Here is a 13,054-nt window from a genome sequence, read left to right on the forward strand (position 1 = left end):
GACTTAGAGGATGTGCAATGCCATAAATCTGACAAAGATACTGAGGTCTGGGGAGTCTGATTTCTTAATATTAGGGCTTAAAGCACCACTAGAAATATCTTGAGGGAAATGCCACACTCCATCATCTGATTATGAGTTCAGATAAATGTCAAGAGCTATTTATCTGCACTGATATTCAAAGTGGTTGCTTGTGCACAGGGCTGGGGAATATGTAGCCATCGAAGTTGTTGAACCATTGATTATGCTAGTTAGAGTTAATGTGTTGCAATCCCACAATATCTAAAGGGCCATATTTTCCCCATTCTGTAATTTGAAAAGCCAGGATTTGAGTTTACTTCATAAGTGAGGAAGACAATAGGAAAAGAGGAAGACTGTACTACCGGTGCATTGATTCAGTCAAAGAAGCTATTGGCCTGAGCTTGCAAGATCTAAGAAGAGCTGTTGATAACTAGTGCTCTTGTGAGTCTCTCCTTCATAGTGTCACCGTAAGACAAAGCCAGCTTAACAACAAATAACAACAAAGTTCAATACTTCGATAGGCATCTTTGATACTTTTATCTGGAAAATACATCACATTCTATCATCTCTTCTATTTATATTTTTCCAGAAAGGAAACATAATCTGTACATACCATCTGCTTTGTTCTGAATACACGATTGTACCTGAATGCTGTGTGTTTGCTCAATCTCCTTATACCTGCCTCCCACTTAAACTGTTGTGAGACCATGGGCCAATGTGTCAGGCACTCATTCATGCAGAACTACTGCTTAACTTAGAAGTAGGCACACTATGTGCTTTAGTGAGATTTGGAGAAACTGGCTAAACCAGCCCATTAATTTCTGACAGGCAGAAAGACCACATGGGCCACACTATCTTGAAACTGTCTTAATAATTTGCTAGCAAAATGGGCAATATATGGCAAGCCTAAATTTTCAGCCTAAACAATAATAATAATAATTCCTGATCCATCTTGATTCAGCATAATCTCTGGCGCCTTTCTAAACTATATCTGTCCAACCAACAATAGACTTGTATTCACTGGCACCTGGCACAGTAATTACAGTGTTAAGGGGTCTTTCATTATAAACCAGGAAATCATAATCATATGCCCAAGCAGTGGGCAGACACTGAGAACTATAGGCTTGCCCTGTGCTCTTTCTGCCTTGTTATATGGTGGTGGTAATGGTTGTATTCATCTTTCTCCAGTCTTTTCCAACCAGAGATGACCTCCAAATATGTTGGAAACAGAATTTCCAGCATTTCCAGCCATCATAACCATTGCGCATGAGAGCTGAAGAATGATGGAAACTGTAGTCCACAGGAAAGAATTAATAACCCCTACTTATGTGTCAGCTCTGTTAAATTGCTCCCAGTCACTGTTTCCTTGCTGCAGTGTACAAACTAGGATTATCCCCCATCACCCCCATCCCACCCCATTTAAAAAAGCCAAATATTCAAAAAGAGCAGCTATTCCCTGCATAGTGGTGCCAAAATAGGGATGCTTTGTTTTTGTGTGTGTTGAAGTCATTTCCTACTGTAACTTATGGCAACCTTCAGAGGAACCTATCACAGGGTTTTCTTGCCATTTTTCTTCAGATGGCATTTGCCATCCCCATTCTACCTGTCACATTTCTGTAGCCCTTGCAGCTGTTAAAAGCATGAAGTCCCTGCTAAGGTAACAGGGAAATAGTAACACAGTCTCCAAATTAATCACACATGATTGAAGGCTGCTTGCTATTGCAGCAGTAAAGATAGAGGATTTGCCCATGGTCCTTGTTTTGCAGGCATGTAGGTCCTTTCCCCCCAAAATAACTAGTATTATATGGCCTGAGAGTCAGTCCTACTTTAAGACAGAGTAAGGAAGTTACATAAGGTGGCAGATGCTGGGTGGTGGCAGCAAGGTATGGGAAGAAAGAGTAATGAGTTATGTGACCTGCTCTGTGCTCCAAAGCTACCCTGCTGTACTCAGTTACAGTGAAGAGTGCTGTCTTGCTGCCTCTACGTGAGAAAGAGTCCAGCTGGCTTTTTGAACACAGAATGGGCCAAAGGACATCATCCTGGTTATTTGCCTAACAGCAAAATGTCTTTGGCCATCCTTATATGGTTCAAATCTCTTACTCTGTCAGCAATAGGAGAAATAGCATAACAATAACTAGAAACAGGAGGTAATATGGCACAAATCCTTCCATAGCAAGCTGGGCATCTCTGCTTCTACCTACCCAGTTATGGCACAATACCCTGACCAAGGCCAGGTTTCCTAACTGCAGAAAGCACTCATTTACTGGCATCATTCAGTGTAATACACATACAACATCATCCAGCCCAGTTCATACATATACCTTTTACATATACCTTTTAAACATAATACAGAATTAGACAACCAGAAAGAGCCAACGGAATCTTCCTCTACACATGATGCTATGAAGAGGACAACAGCTGAAGAAAAACCCTAGAAGCTTCCAAATGGAGGTTATGTCCTATGGTGAAAAAATAGGTTTCTGATCTATGCTTTCAGCATAGTCCATAGCACTACACACACAAACAAATTTGCATGCTCTCTGATCCTAGTATTTTGTAACAACCAGGAGTGACACCCTCATCCACACAAAAAACTTACAGACAGCCTGGCTGCAACAGGAAACACCACAAATTCACCATTCATTGAAAGTTAAATCCAAGGGGATATAGCAGAAATGGTAGGCTGAGTACCACCTTGGGAAGATGCAAATGTGGTTTCTATAAAGCACAGAACATCAAGGGTGTAGAATGAGGGCAATGGCAGTAATAGCTGCAAATAGGGGAAATAGAGGAAACTGTTTTGTTTAAGTACCTAGCGATCTGATCATGCCAGTGGAAGTCAACACATGCACACTCAGAGAGCCATTCACTGGGGATTGACTACAAACATTTGCTAGTTTCTAGATCATATTGTTATGTGACTTCAGCTTATGCAGAAGCAGAACCTATCATAGGGGTTTTTTTGACAGGATTTAATCAGAGGAGGTTTGCCATTGCCTTCCTGAGGCTGAGAGAGTATGACTTGTCCAAGGTCACCCAGTGGGTTTCCATGGCTGAGGAAACCCTTGTCTCCTAGGATCCTAGTCCAACTTCAAACCACTATGCCGTGCTGGCTCTCATGAATATCTTAATTGTTGTGATATCCCCTAGAAGAAAAACTGAACGTTGCTGGCTCAAGATGTTATTCTATTTCATGGAAAAGCCAAGATGGCATCTCCTTTTATGCACTCCATGTATAGAAGCAAACTGTACTAGTAGTGAAATCTTATTTTAGCACTAGCAATGGAACAGTGTCCTTGGTCACTCTGAAGGCACCAAGCTGGTTTAGGAAGTGCAGGATAGCTTGTGTGCCACACACAGTTCTGTCTTTCAGGAGATGTGAATAACCACTCTCTTAACTAGAGGCACAGGAGAGGCTTTAGCCACCTGCTTCCTCAGCATACCCAAAGCAACTGGAATTATTAATTCCACTGAGTTAATGGTAGCAGGGGAGGAGAAATTGGGGTCACTTTGGAAAGAGAAAGCTTTACAATTTGAATGATAGGATGGGTAATGTCTCAGGTGGGTGAATCTCATTGTCTGTAAATCAGATTTGGTGAATGATCCAAGACAACACAAGCTAGCAAATCTTCATAAAATGTTACTGGAATCAAAAGCCAGGTTTAGGCTGATGTTTTTCCTTCCCTGTAAAGGAGATGGAAGCTCGCAAACAGCAGTCAGCTGGGAAAGCTCTGGATTGCCCTGTTGCTCCTCTTCTTCCTCTGTCTAATAATCCAGATTGTTGAGAGGTTCCATTACACCAGGTAGGTTCTGTCATGCAAAAGATCGCAAATTTTTATATTTGAACCATGCACGTTAAGAGCAGTGGAGCTGCCCAAATGCTGGTGCTTCCTTGATGTGTTCTATCTGTCACTTGTCCAATGGCTTCTGTGTCAGTAAACTTTTTAACATAAAATGGAAAGTAACATTAAATGCAACTGTGTACAGTATTTAACATGCACAATTTAAAAAAGCAGTTAGTAGCTATTGAAAGGAGTGGGGCTGATAATTACTAGGATTGCAGTGGGATAGAAGGAGACACTTATCATTTCCTTCCTTCCTGTTGTCTTCAGCCAGATTCACTCCTCTGAAGCTGCTTTTTTCATTGGGAAGAAATCCACATTGCCACAGCTAAACTGCTAACAGCAGCCAAAGTGAGTGACTGATCTTGCTCAGGACTGTGGTAGAGATCAATTTAACCTTCCTGACTGTCATGGTTCCAGTGAACCCCCACCCCAAACAATTGATATTTGCACTGAGAGGTAAATGTCATGTGTAGCTTGGCCCACATTCACTGCACAAACACAGGCGTGTTTAAAGGAATAGTGGTGGAAATGACTTGCAGATGTATTTATAGTTGAGGTGGACAATGATTGACTTTTTCTGTCAACTGACTGACTGATACAAAATAATGACTGATTGAACCAGAAGAAAGGAGAACTAGGATGTGTATGTAACCAATGAATGAAGGCAACATCTACTGTAGTACCATGCTTTACATGTGTATCATATGATACATAAAAGAAAGGGAAAGAAAATGTATGTGAATTAGGTGGAAAGGAAAGAGTCTTAGGAAGATAAGCTATAGAAAGTAAGTTTAAAATGTGCTTGGGCATAAAGTTGCAGAACATCTTCTTGTGAACTATATCTGGGGTACTTGTGTTCTGTTTTTATAGCAATTGTAGGTGTGACTTCAGACAGAAGCAGCTTGATCTTCAAGAAAGCAGAGCCAATGAGAATTCCTTCCAGGTTCAGACAAATCCAAGCTCTGTACCTCTTCATTCTGAACATGGGCAGAAGAGCACCCCACAAATCTGGGAAGAACAGCTGTGGCTGTGGCACAGCACTGCAGAGAAGGATAGGCAGGCCACGAGACTGAGCAAGGCATTTGATAAAACCAAACTGCTGGATGCCAGTTTGGGCAGTGAAGAAGAGTTTGGACAAAAACCATTTTTGGAGGGGACAGAGAGGGTGCAGATTCTTCATGAAACAAACCAATGGAAAAACCAGAAGAAGCTTAGCACCAGAAAGATCCCTTTAAGAGATCAGAAAGTGATGACCTTAACTTATAATATGAATAATGTTGGTACAATGAAAACTGGAAGCTCTTTAATCCAGGAGACAGATTCCACAACAAGAATCATTGCAAATGATCAGAATTCAGGGGTTTCAGGTCCATGGAGAAGCCATGCTTCCAAAGGTACAACAAGAACCAAGTCACAGGCCCTAAGAGACAAAAAGCCAACTGAGGTGGCTTTGACAGATGCAGCCAAAAATCCAACTCAACCAGAAAAAATGACTTTTCCAAAGGGTCAAAGAACAGCTGAAGCTATAATCCCTGATCTCTCTCAGCAGGCAATATGCAAGCCTAAGACTCATATTGTTTTCCTAAAAGTGCACAAGAGTGCCAGCAGCACTGTCATGAACATCTTATTCCGTTTTGGTGAGACTCATAACCTTACCTTTGCCTTGCCAATCAATGGTGCCAGTCAGCTGTTCTACCCACATTATTTTACAGCTGCAGCAGTGGAGGGATTTGTTCCAAGCAAAGATTCTCAGTTTCACATTATGTGTCATCACATGAGATTCTTTCAGCCAGAGGTAAGAACCAGAACTTAAGCTGAGCTGTCTTTTTTCTAGAAAACTACTGGTAAGAAGTAGGTTCTTTTCAGATTTTGGTAGGAAAGTGGAATCCCAATGACTAGGGAAAGATATTTCATGTGGAAAGGGTTGGAGAGAAGTAGTGCAAGGGAAGGCACTTATTTGGATGGATGGGTTAAAATTTATATCCCAACTTATATCTGAGGATCTCATGGCAATATACAATAAAATAAATTTAAGACAATAAATATGAATACACACACACACACACATATATATAAAATCACTTAAAACTAGACAATTTAAAAACAGTTTGAAATAATACTGACCTTTGTGCATGTACGAACTGGATAAAATCAAATAGGGCTCAAAGGCTTTACTAAAAAGACATGGTTTGACTTGATACTGGAAAGACACTAGCCTTGGTGCCAACAGGGCCTCTAAAAGAAGGGTATTCCATAACCAGGGTGCCACAGCAGAGAAGGCCCTGTCCCATGTCCTTCCACAGTGCATTGCCCCCGCTGGTGGAACACAGAGGAAGGCCTTTCCAACAGACCTCAGTTCTTGGGCAGGCATACATGGGGAGAGGCACAGCCTTGCTATGTGATGTGTCTTTAAAACTTGGAGAGTCTGGGTGCATCTACACTGTAGAAATAATACAGTTTGGCACCACTTCAAGTGCTGTAGCTCCATCCTATGGAATCCTGGGGAGTATAGCTTTACAAGGTCTTTAGCTTTCTCTGCCAAAGTGTGCTGGTGCCTCACAAAACTAGAAACCCCATAATTATGTAGGATAGTGCCATGGCACTTAAAGTGGCATCAAATTGTATTAATTCTACAGTGTAGATGCACCCATTGTCCCCGCTTGATCAATACCAGTCTGTAACATAAAGTTGGAAAAGTCATCAGACAGTATAAAATACAGCTCATACGGAAACCAATTAACAGTATAGCTACACTATGGAGGACTAACTTGGTAAAGCAAACAAAGCAGCTGTGAGACATAAATACAAGAAGCACTCAATAGAGCACCCTCTCTCAACATTCTGCTCCCCAGATGTGATGTACAGTCGGCCCTTCTTATACACGGATTTTTTATACACGGATTTAAGCATACACGGTTTGAAAATGTTCCAAAAAAGTATAAATTTACCTTGATGTTCCATTTTTTATTAGGGACACCATTTTGCTATGTCATTATATCTAATGGGACTTGAGCATACACTGATTTTGTTATACACAGGGGATCTTGGAACCAAACCCCAGCGTATAACAAGGATCCACTGTACTACAATTATCACTATCCCCTGCCATTTTGGCAATGTTGACTGGGATGGTGGCAGTCATAGTGAATCATACCTAGATGGCACCAGGTTGGGGAAGGCTGTTTCACCATTATATTACTGTAGTTTTAAATATGCCAATGCACAGTGAAAAAGTTCTAACTTCCTGTCTATTTTTAATCATTATCATCCAGTGCCACTGATGTATATGGACCTTTACATAGGATGGGAGGATAAATTCCTATCTGATATGGCGGCAGTCCAGTTAGCAATATAATGGAGAGAAACAAAGGGAAAGGAAATAGAGCTAGCAATAAAAAGAGGAAGAATCCACCATTATAATATGTACTTGTTAGTGGAGGGCAGTTCCTGGGACTAGGGTAAGCCTCCTACAGCCCCCCCAGTTGTTGTTGGGCTGCAATTCCTATAATCCCTCAGCACTAACTACTGTATGTTGGTTAGGACTGATGGAATTTGTAATCCAGCAATATCTAGAGAACCACACCTTGCCCACCCTAGAATAGGGCTTTGTGCCAAAAGCTTCATGGAAAAGGGGAAAGAGGTGCATTTTGGGATCACATGATCTTGCTTTGATTTTTCCACTGCTACTAATTCTAGGTTGCTAAAGTAATGCCAAATACTACCTTCTACTTTGCCATCCTCCGGAATCCTGTTCATCTCATGGAATCTTCATTCACTTACTACGGAGGGACATCTGCATTTGCCAAAGCCAAAAGCTTGGAAGAATTTCTCAACCAGACTTCCAGGTTTTACAATGCTTCAGCCAAGGATAGCCACTATGCCAAAAACCTAATGGCCTTTGATTTTGGATATAACCACAATGGAAACTTCTCAGAAAAGCAGGTCCAATTCATGCTGAGAGCCATTGAGAAAGAATTTGACCTTCTCCTGATCTCAGAATATTTTGATGAGTCCATGGTGCTGCTGAAGGAACTCATGTGTTGGGATCTGGATGATGTGGTGTCCTTCCCTCTCAACAGCAGACACAACAGCTCCAAGAGCCATCTTTCTAAAAGTACCAGAGAGCAGATCAAGAGCTGGAACAAGCTGGACTGGGAACTCTATGTGCATTTCAACAGGACCTTTTGGGAAAAGATAGACTTGCACATTGGCCGAGAGTACATACAACAGGAAGTGAGGACACTTCAGCAGAGACGCAAAGAGCTGGCTGAGGTTTGCCTTCAAGAAGGTGGCGGTGTAGCCCCCAAGATGATTAAAGACTGGGCACTGGCACCATTGCAATATGGAAATGCAAAAATCTTAGGCTATAACTTGAAAGATGGGCTGGATAAGTCAACAAGGCAGATGTGCCAGACCTTGGTGATACCTGAGCTTCAGTATAGTAAACATCTGTATAGGAAACAGTTCCCCAAAAAAGCTTTGAAGCTCAGCAAACCAGTTCACTTGCCAAAGCTATACAACCACAAGACAGTTTGAGAACACATCAGTGAAACACATATTTATTAGACTGATCCATCAGGATTAGCTAAGAAAAGGGCCATTACAGAATATGCCTATATCAAGTGCATATCTTCCATTCACTTATTATCAGCACTGTTAAAAATATATTGTGATCCACATAAGCGTCAAAATCCACATGCTCATGTCCCTTTCATCCTGCATTTTTAAGCTACCAGACACTCAATAAAGTCCCTACAGCTGGGATGGAAACTCCAGAGCCTATCAGACAGTGGATTACAGCTCCCATCCTTAACCATTACCTATATTGTCTAGGTCAGAAGGGCATTGCAATCCAACAATATTTGGAGATCCACAAGCTCCCCACCCATGCCCTTCAATTTTCCATATAAAAATCACAGTTGAAAGGTTGGCAGTTAGAAACAGACAGCCAATAATTAGGGCTCAGCAAGCTGTACCGTGAGATAAATCCATTTTGTTGATATCTAGGCTCTACTCATACTTGAAGACTCAACAATGGAAAGGAATTTCTAGGAGATCTAAATAACCTCCCTCACAGATCACAACATCTGAACTGAATGCTAGGACTGCTTATGTGGCTTTCTATGGCTCAGTTTACAAATGAAATTGATGAGAAATCATGTGATGTACAGTAGTTAGGTTCTCATCTGCTGGAGATTAATCTCTTTAGAATGAAGAACGAAACAAGCCAGGAGCACTATACCTTGGATGGTGGAATATAAACTGCTAGATGCACCTACTTTGAAATAAATGGGGCACTGCAGGAAAGACAAGTAGTCCCAACAGAGCTCTAGAAACCTAGCTCATTTTAAAGCATCCCTTGTTTCTGAGTACTGATTTCTAATCTTCTGTTAATAAAATACACCAGACAATGCTGAATTCACTTCTTGGAGAACAGAGCTCAGGAAACTCTCTCCCTCACCCCATGAAACTTACATGAGAACCACTCAGACACAAATGGAGCACCCCTTCCCCTTTCTCCAAAACCAAGGTACATATTCCAACAAAATATTTTGGTACCTGTGGCTCACAAATGTCTATCTCCCACTGGGTTAGAAATCAGAGACATGGCTGTGTTAATCTGGAGTATCAGTGTACTACAGGATCTTGTAGTACCTTTGAGACTAACTGCTTAGAAGCTGTAGCACAAGCTTTTGTATTCTAGGCCTTCTTGGTCTGTAGCTTATGCTACAACAGCTTCCACACAGTTAGTCTCAAAAGTGCTACAAGATCCCTTTGCACACTGTCTCCCATTGTATAGCAATAAAAGTAAAATAATAACAATAAATAACAATTTGCTGGCCTTTCATCAACCCAAAATCTGTCACTAGAGTCAGCTGCCTCAATTCTGTCTAATGGTAGGGTACTCTCACACATGACACACACTTTCACACCGCTTGCTACTCTTTCAGGAATCTTTCATGTAGAACAAATGGATTCTGCACTTCCAAGTAGTGTTTTTCATTGTTATAAAAACATAGCATTTGCCTGTGGGGAGAGGAACTCTGCATTTTATTGAAAGAAAGCTGTGGTTTGCCTCATGCAGAGCAATATCTTTGTGCATGTTTATTAAGATGTTGGAGGAGACAAGTTTTGTTAATCAGACGGATGGCAAAACGAGTCATGCTAATCCAGTTACTACTTTCCCATCTGGCATGGCAGAATTTGGTATTCCTAATGTAACCATTGAACCACTTCTTCCTAACAAAGGAGATTACCGCACTAGGGTAAAAGCGTTCCCCAATGCGTTCTCACGGGCGCGAGCCTGGAGCGTGATGAGAACCAGAACGCTAGTTTACCGCACGGCAGAATGCCACCATCGCCGCCAGGCGTTCCAAATGTGTTCCCAATGTGTTCCAGGGAGGCCATTTCTGAGAACACATTGGGGAACACTTTTACCCTAGTGCGGTAATCTCCATAGACTGGCAATGTGTGGCACACTACTTAATCTCACTTGCTGCTTCTTGGTACTTCCCCATCCAAATGCTCTTCTGACCTGTTTTTCAAAAACATCAACAAAAAGGCATTGTATCTCTGCTTTAAAAAAAAACCAACAGCACATGCCACACAAGATGCAAAGTGCACTTTTCTAAAGCATATTGATTTCAGTGGGACAGAGTTAAATATGGAATTTCAGGGAACTACAACCCAAATCCTCTGTACTGTACACTAATTCAGTGAAATTTAATCCAACGTACTGGGACAGGCTTTCTGTCTGTTCTTGGAAGCTGTCTGATCTTGGCATCACTAGCAGGTTGCAGAGTGACCCTGACACCCCAGAAGAGGGGTGACACCCAATGGGGCCCTCTTCCCACTGCACCTCTCCCAGCTTCATCACAGCAATGAAGACCTCCCCACAAGGAGATCTCCACTGCTGCGGTGAAGGAAAAAGCCGAGCATGCTTCTCCTGGCTTTTCTGTAGCCATGGAGAGGGCTGAGCACCGCCACCGCTGCCCCCCACAGCTCCCCCTGTACCAGGAGACACTAGGGATGGTGATGTCACAGTCAGGGACCACCAGGGAATATCAGGTGTTGTTGGCTATATTTCAGAGGAAGGCAATGGCAAGCCACCTCTGAGTATCCTTTGCTTCAGAAAACTCTGAAATGTGTGGATTCACCATAAGTCAACAGGTAACTGGTAGGTATATACTCTACTTAGCTTTTACTAAGCAAGTAAAGCAATTGCCTCAGCCTTTCAGCTATTCTCTGCTACACAAATGTTTTAGGATCCCTAAATCATCTTGATGCCTTGTGTGTATTGGAGATTCCCCCACTCTCAATAGTGTAGTAAGACCAACTTGCCAGTCCAGTCAATTTATATACATGGAACTGGGGCATGGAATGCCAGCTACTCTAACTCAGATAACAAGATGTATTGGGATGGTTGTACCAAATGTTTTAAATGGCAGGATTACGGGGTTTTTTAAGAAAACGGGTCCCAAAGAGTTCATGGGGGCTTAATACCTCATAATGAAATGTAGGATTGTAGATTTAGGTTTAAATCCAATTGTTACCCTTAATTACAATATTGAATCAGTTATATTTATTGACTTACTAAATTCTCATGGATTCGATGAGTCTACTGTACATGTAACCAACAATTCAATCTAAGATTTCATGTATAAATTCAACTAGATTACCTCCATTGGTAGAAGATGATGGATTGGAGAGATGAAAAAAACAATAGAACAGGGTGAGCACCCTGTGGTCCTCAAAATGTGTTGGACTACAACTACCATCAGCCCTAGCCAGCAGTTCAGTATCATCTGGAAAGCCATAACTCGTCCACTAGTTCAATAAAGACTGTTATACATAGTTCTTTAACAGTTTAAAGAAACATACACCTTTCTCAGTGTTTACAGAGAGATTTGTACTTTCAACACAGCAAGAGACTTCTTATCAGTCAATCTAAATAGCACTCATTTAATCCACACTGGGAATTGACTGAATTGTTATCAAAGCCTGTGGTGCAAAACTATACAAACTAAAGTCATTCTATATTCCAACAGAGATTCAAAAGCCAGACTTAATTTTACTAAAACTACAATCCTACACTCATGTACCTCAGAGTAAGCTCAATTCATATAAGGCTTACGTATGAGCAGAGATACATGATTGTGCTGTAAGTATTAGAATGCCTCAACCTTTCGTCTTCTGTGTGGCTTTGGCTACCTTAATGTATATCCAACTTTATTGTTAACTGCCATCAAGTCAACTTCAATTTATGGTGACTCTATATGAATGAGACACCTCCAAGTCTTCCTGTCATCAATAGCCCCACTCAGGTCTTGCATGTTCAGTGTGGCTTCATTGATGGAGTCTATTCATCTGCAATGTGCTCTTCCTCTTTTCCCACTGGTGTGTGTGTGTGTGTGTGTGTGTGTGCCTGAAAGTCATTTCTGACTTATGATGACCCTAAGGTGATTTTCTGGGGCTGAGAGTGTGTGACTCACCTAAGGTCACTCAGTAGGTTTCCATGACTGAATAGGGAATTGAACCATGATGTCCAGAGTCATAGTCCAGTGTTCAGACCACTACACCACACTGGCTCCCTTCTACCTTACCAAGCATTATTGTCTTTTCCTAGTAAGTCATGTCTTCTCTGGCCAAAGAATGACAGTCTCAGTTTAGTCATCTTGGCTTCTAGGGAAAGTTCAGGCTTGATTTGTTCTAGTATCCACTTGCTGCTTGTGTTTTAATACATTTTGTGTTTTGAAATGTTTTCTCCTAATCATTTTTCATGTGTTGTGTGCCACCTTGGCTGAAACAGTGCTACTTACCACTTTAAAATAAAATAAAATAAAACTGGGATACACAACTAGTGTGGGGTTGTTGGTGGGGTTTTTTGTTTTTTTTGTTGTTTTTTTGGCAGTTTCTTCATTTTCAGTGTTCCCTCTAACAGATAAGGATTGGTATGGGTAGGGTTTCTAAAGTCAGATCTTGAGAAGGTTCTGGTGTTTCCCCTTGAGAGTCATAGAGAAAGCAGATTTTTGTACTCTGTGGGTCTTCCTGTGATAGTGGTTGCTGTGATGGCTGCTCTAGACTTGGAAACCATAATATTCAACATTAGATGCCCAAGTACTCAGTGATCAGAAGGCCTGGGCACAACGTGGCTCTTACTTTTCTTATTATAATAGGTGAAGTCCTCAAGT

At 41.5% G+C, this 13,054-nt stretch overlaps 1 protein-coding gene across 1 annotated transcript; it reads left to right on the forward strand.

Moving 5' to 3' along the window:
* Nucleotides 1-1,658: 1,658 nt before the first annotated feature.
* Nucleotides 1,659-8,399, forward strand: LOC121925951 (galactose-3-O-sulfotransferase 2-like). The gene is made up of 3 exons (XM_042458514.1): nt 1,659-1,675; nt 4,734-5,658; nt 7,560-8,399. Exons 1-3 carry the CDS (start codon nt 1,659-1,661, stop codon nt 8,397-8,399), a joined length of 1,782 nt encoding a protein of 593 aa, XP_042314448.1.
* The last annotated feature ends 4,655 nt before the right edge of the window (nt 8,400-13,054 follow it).

This window comes from Sceloporus undulatus, chromosome 3 (assembly GCF_019175285.1).
Source record: "Sceloporus undulatus isolate JIND9_A2432 ecotype Alabama chromosome 3, SceUnd_v1.1, whole genome shotgun sequence".
Taxonomy (NCBI): Eukaryota; Metazoa; Chordata; class Lepidosauria; order Squamata; family Phrynosomatidae; genus Sceloporus; species Sceloporus undulatus.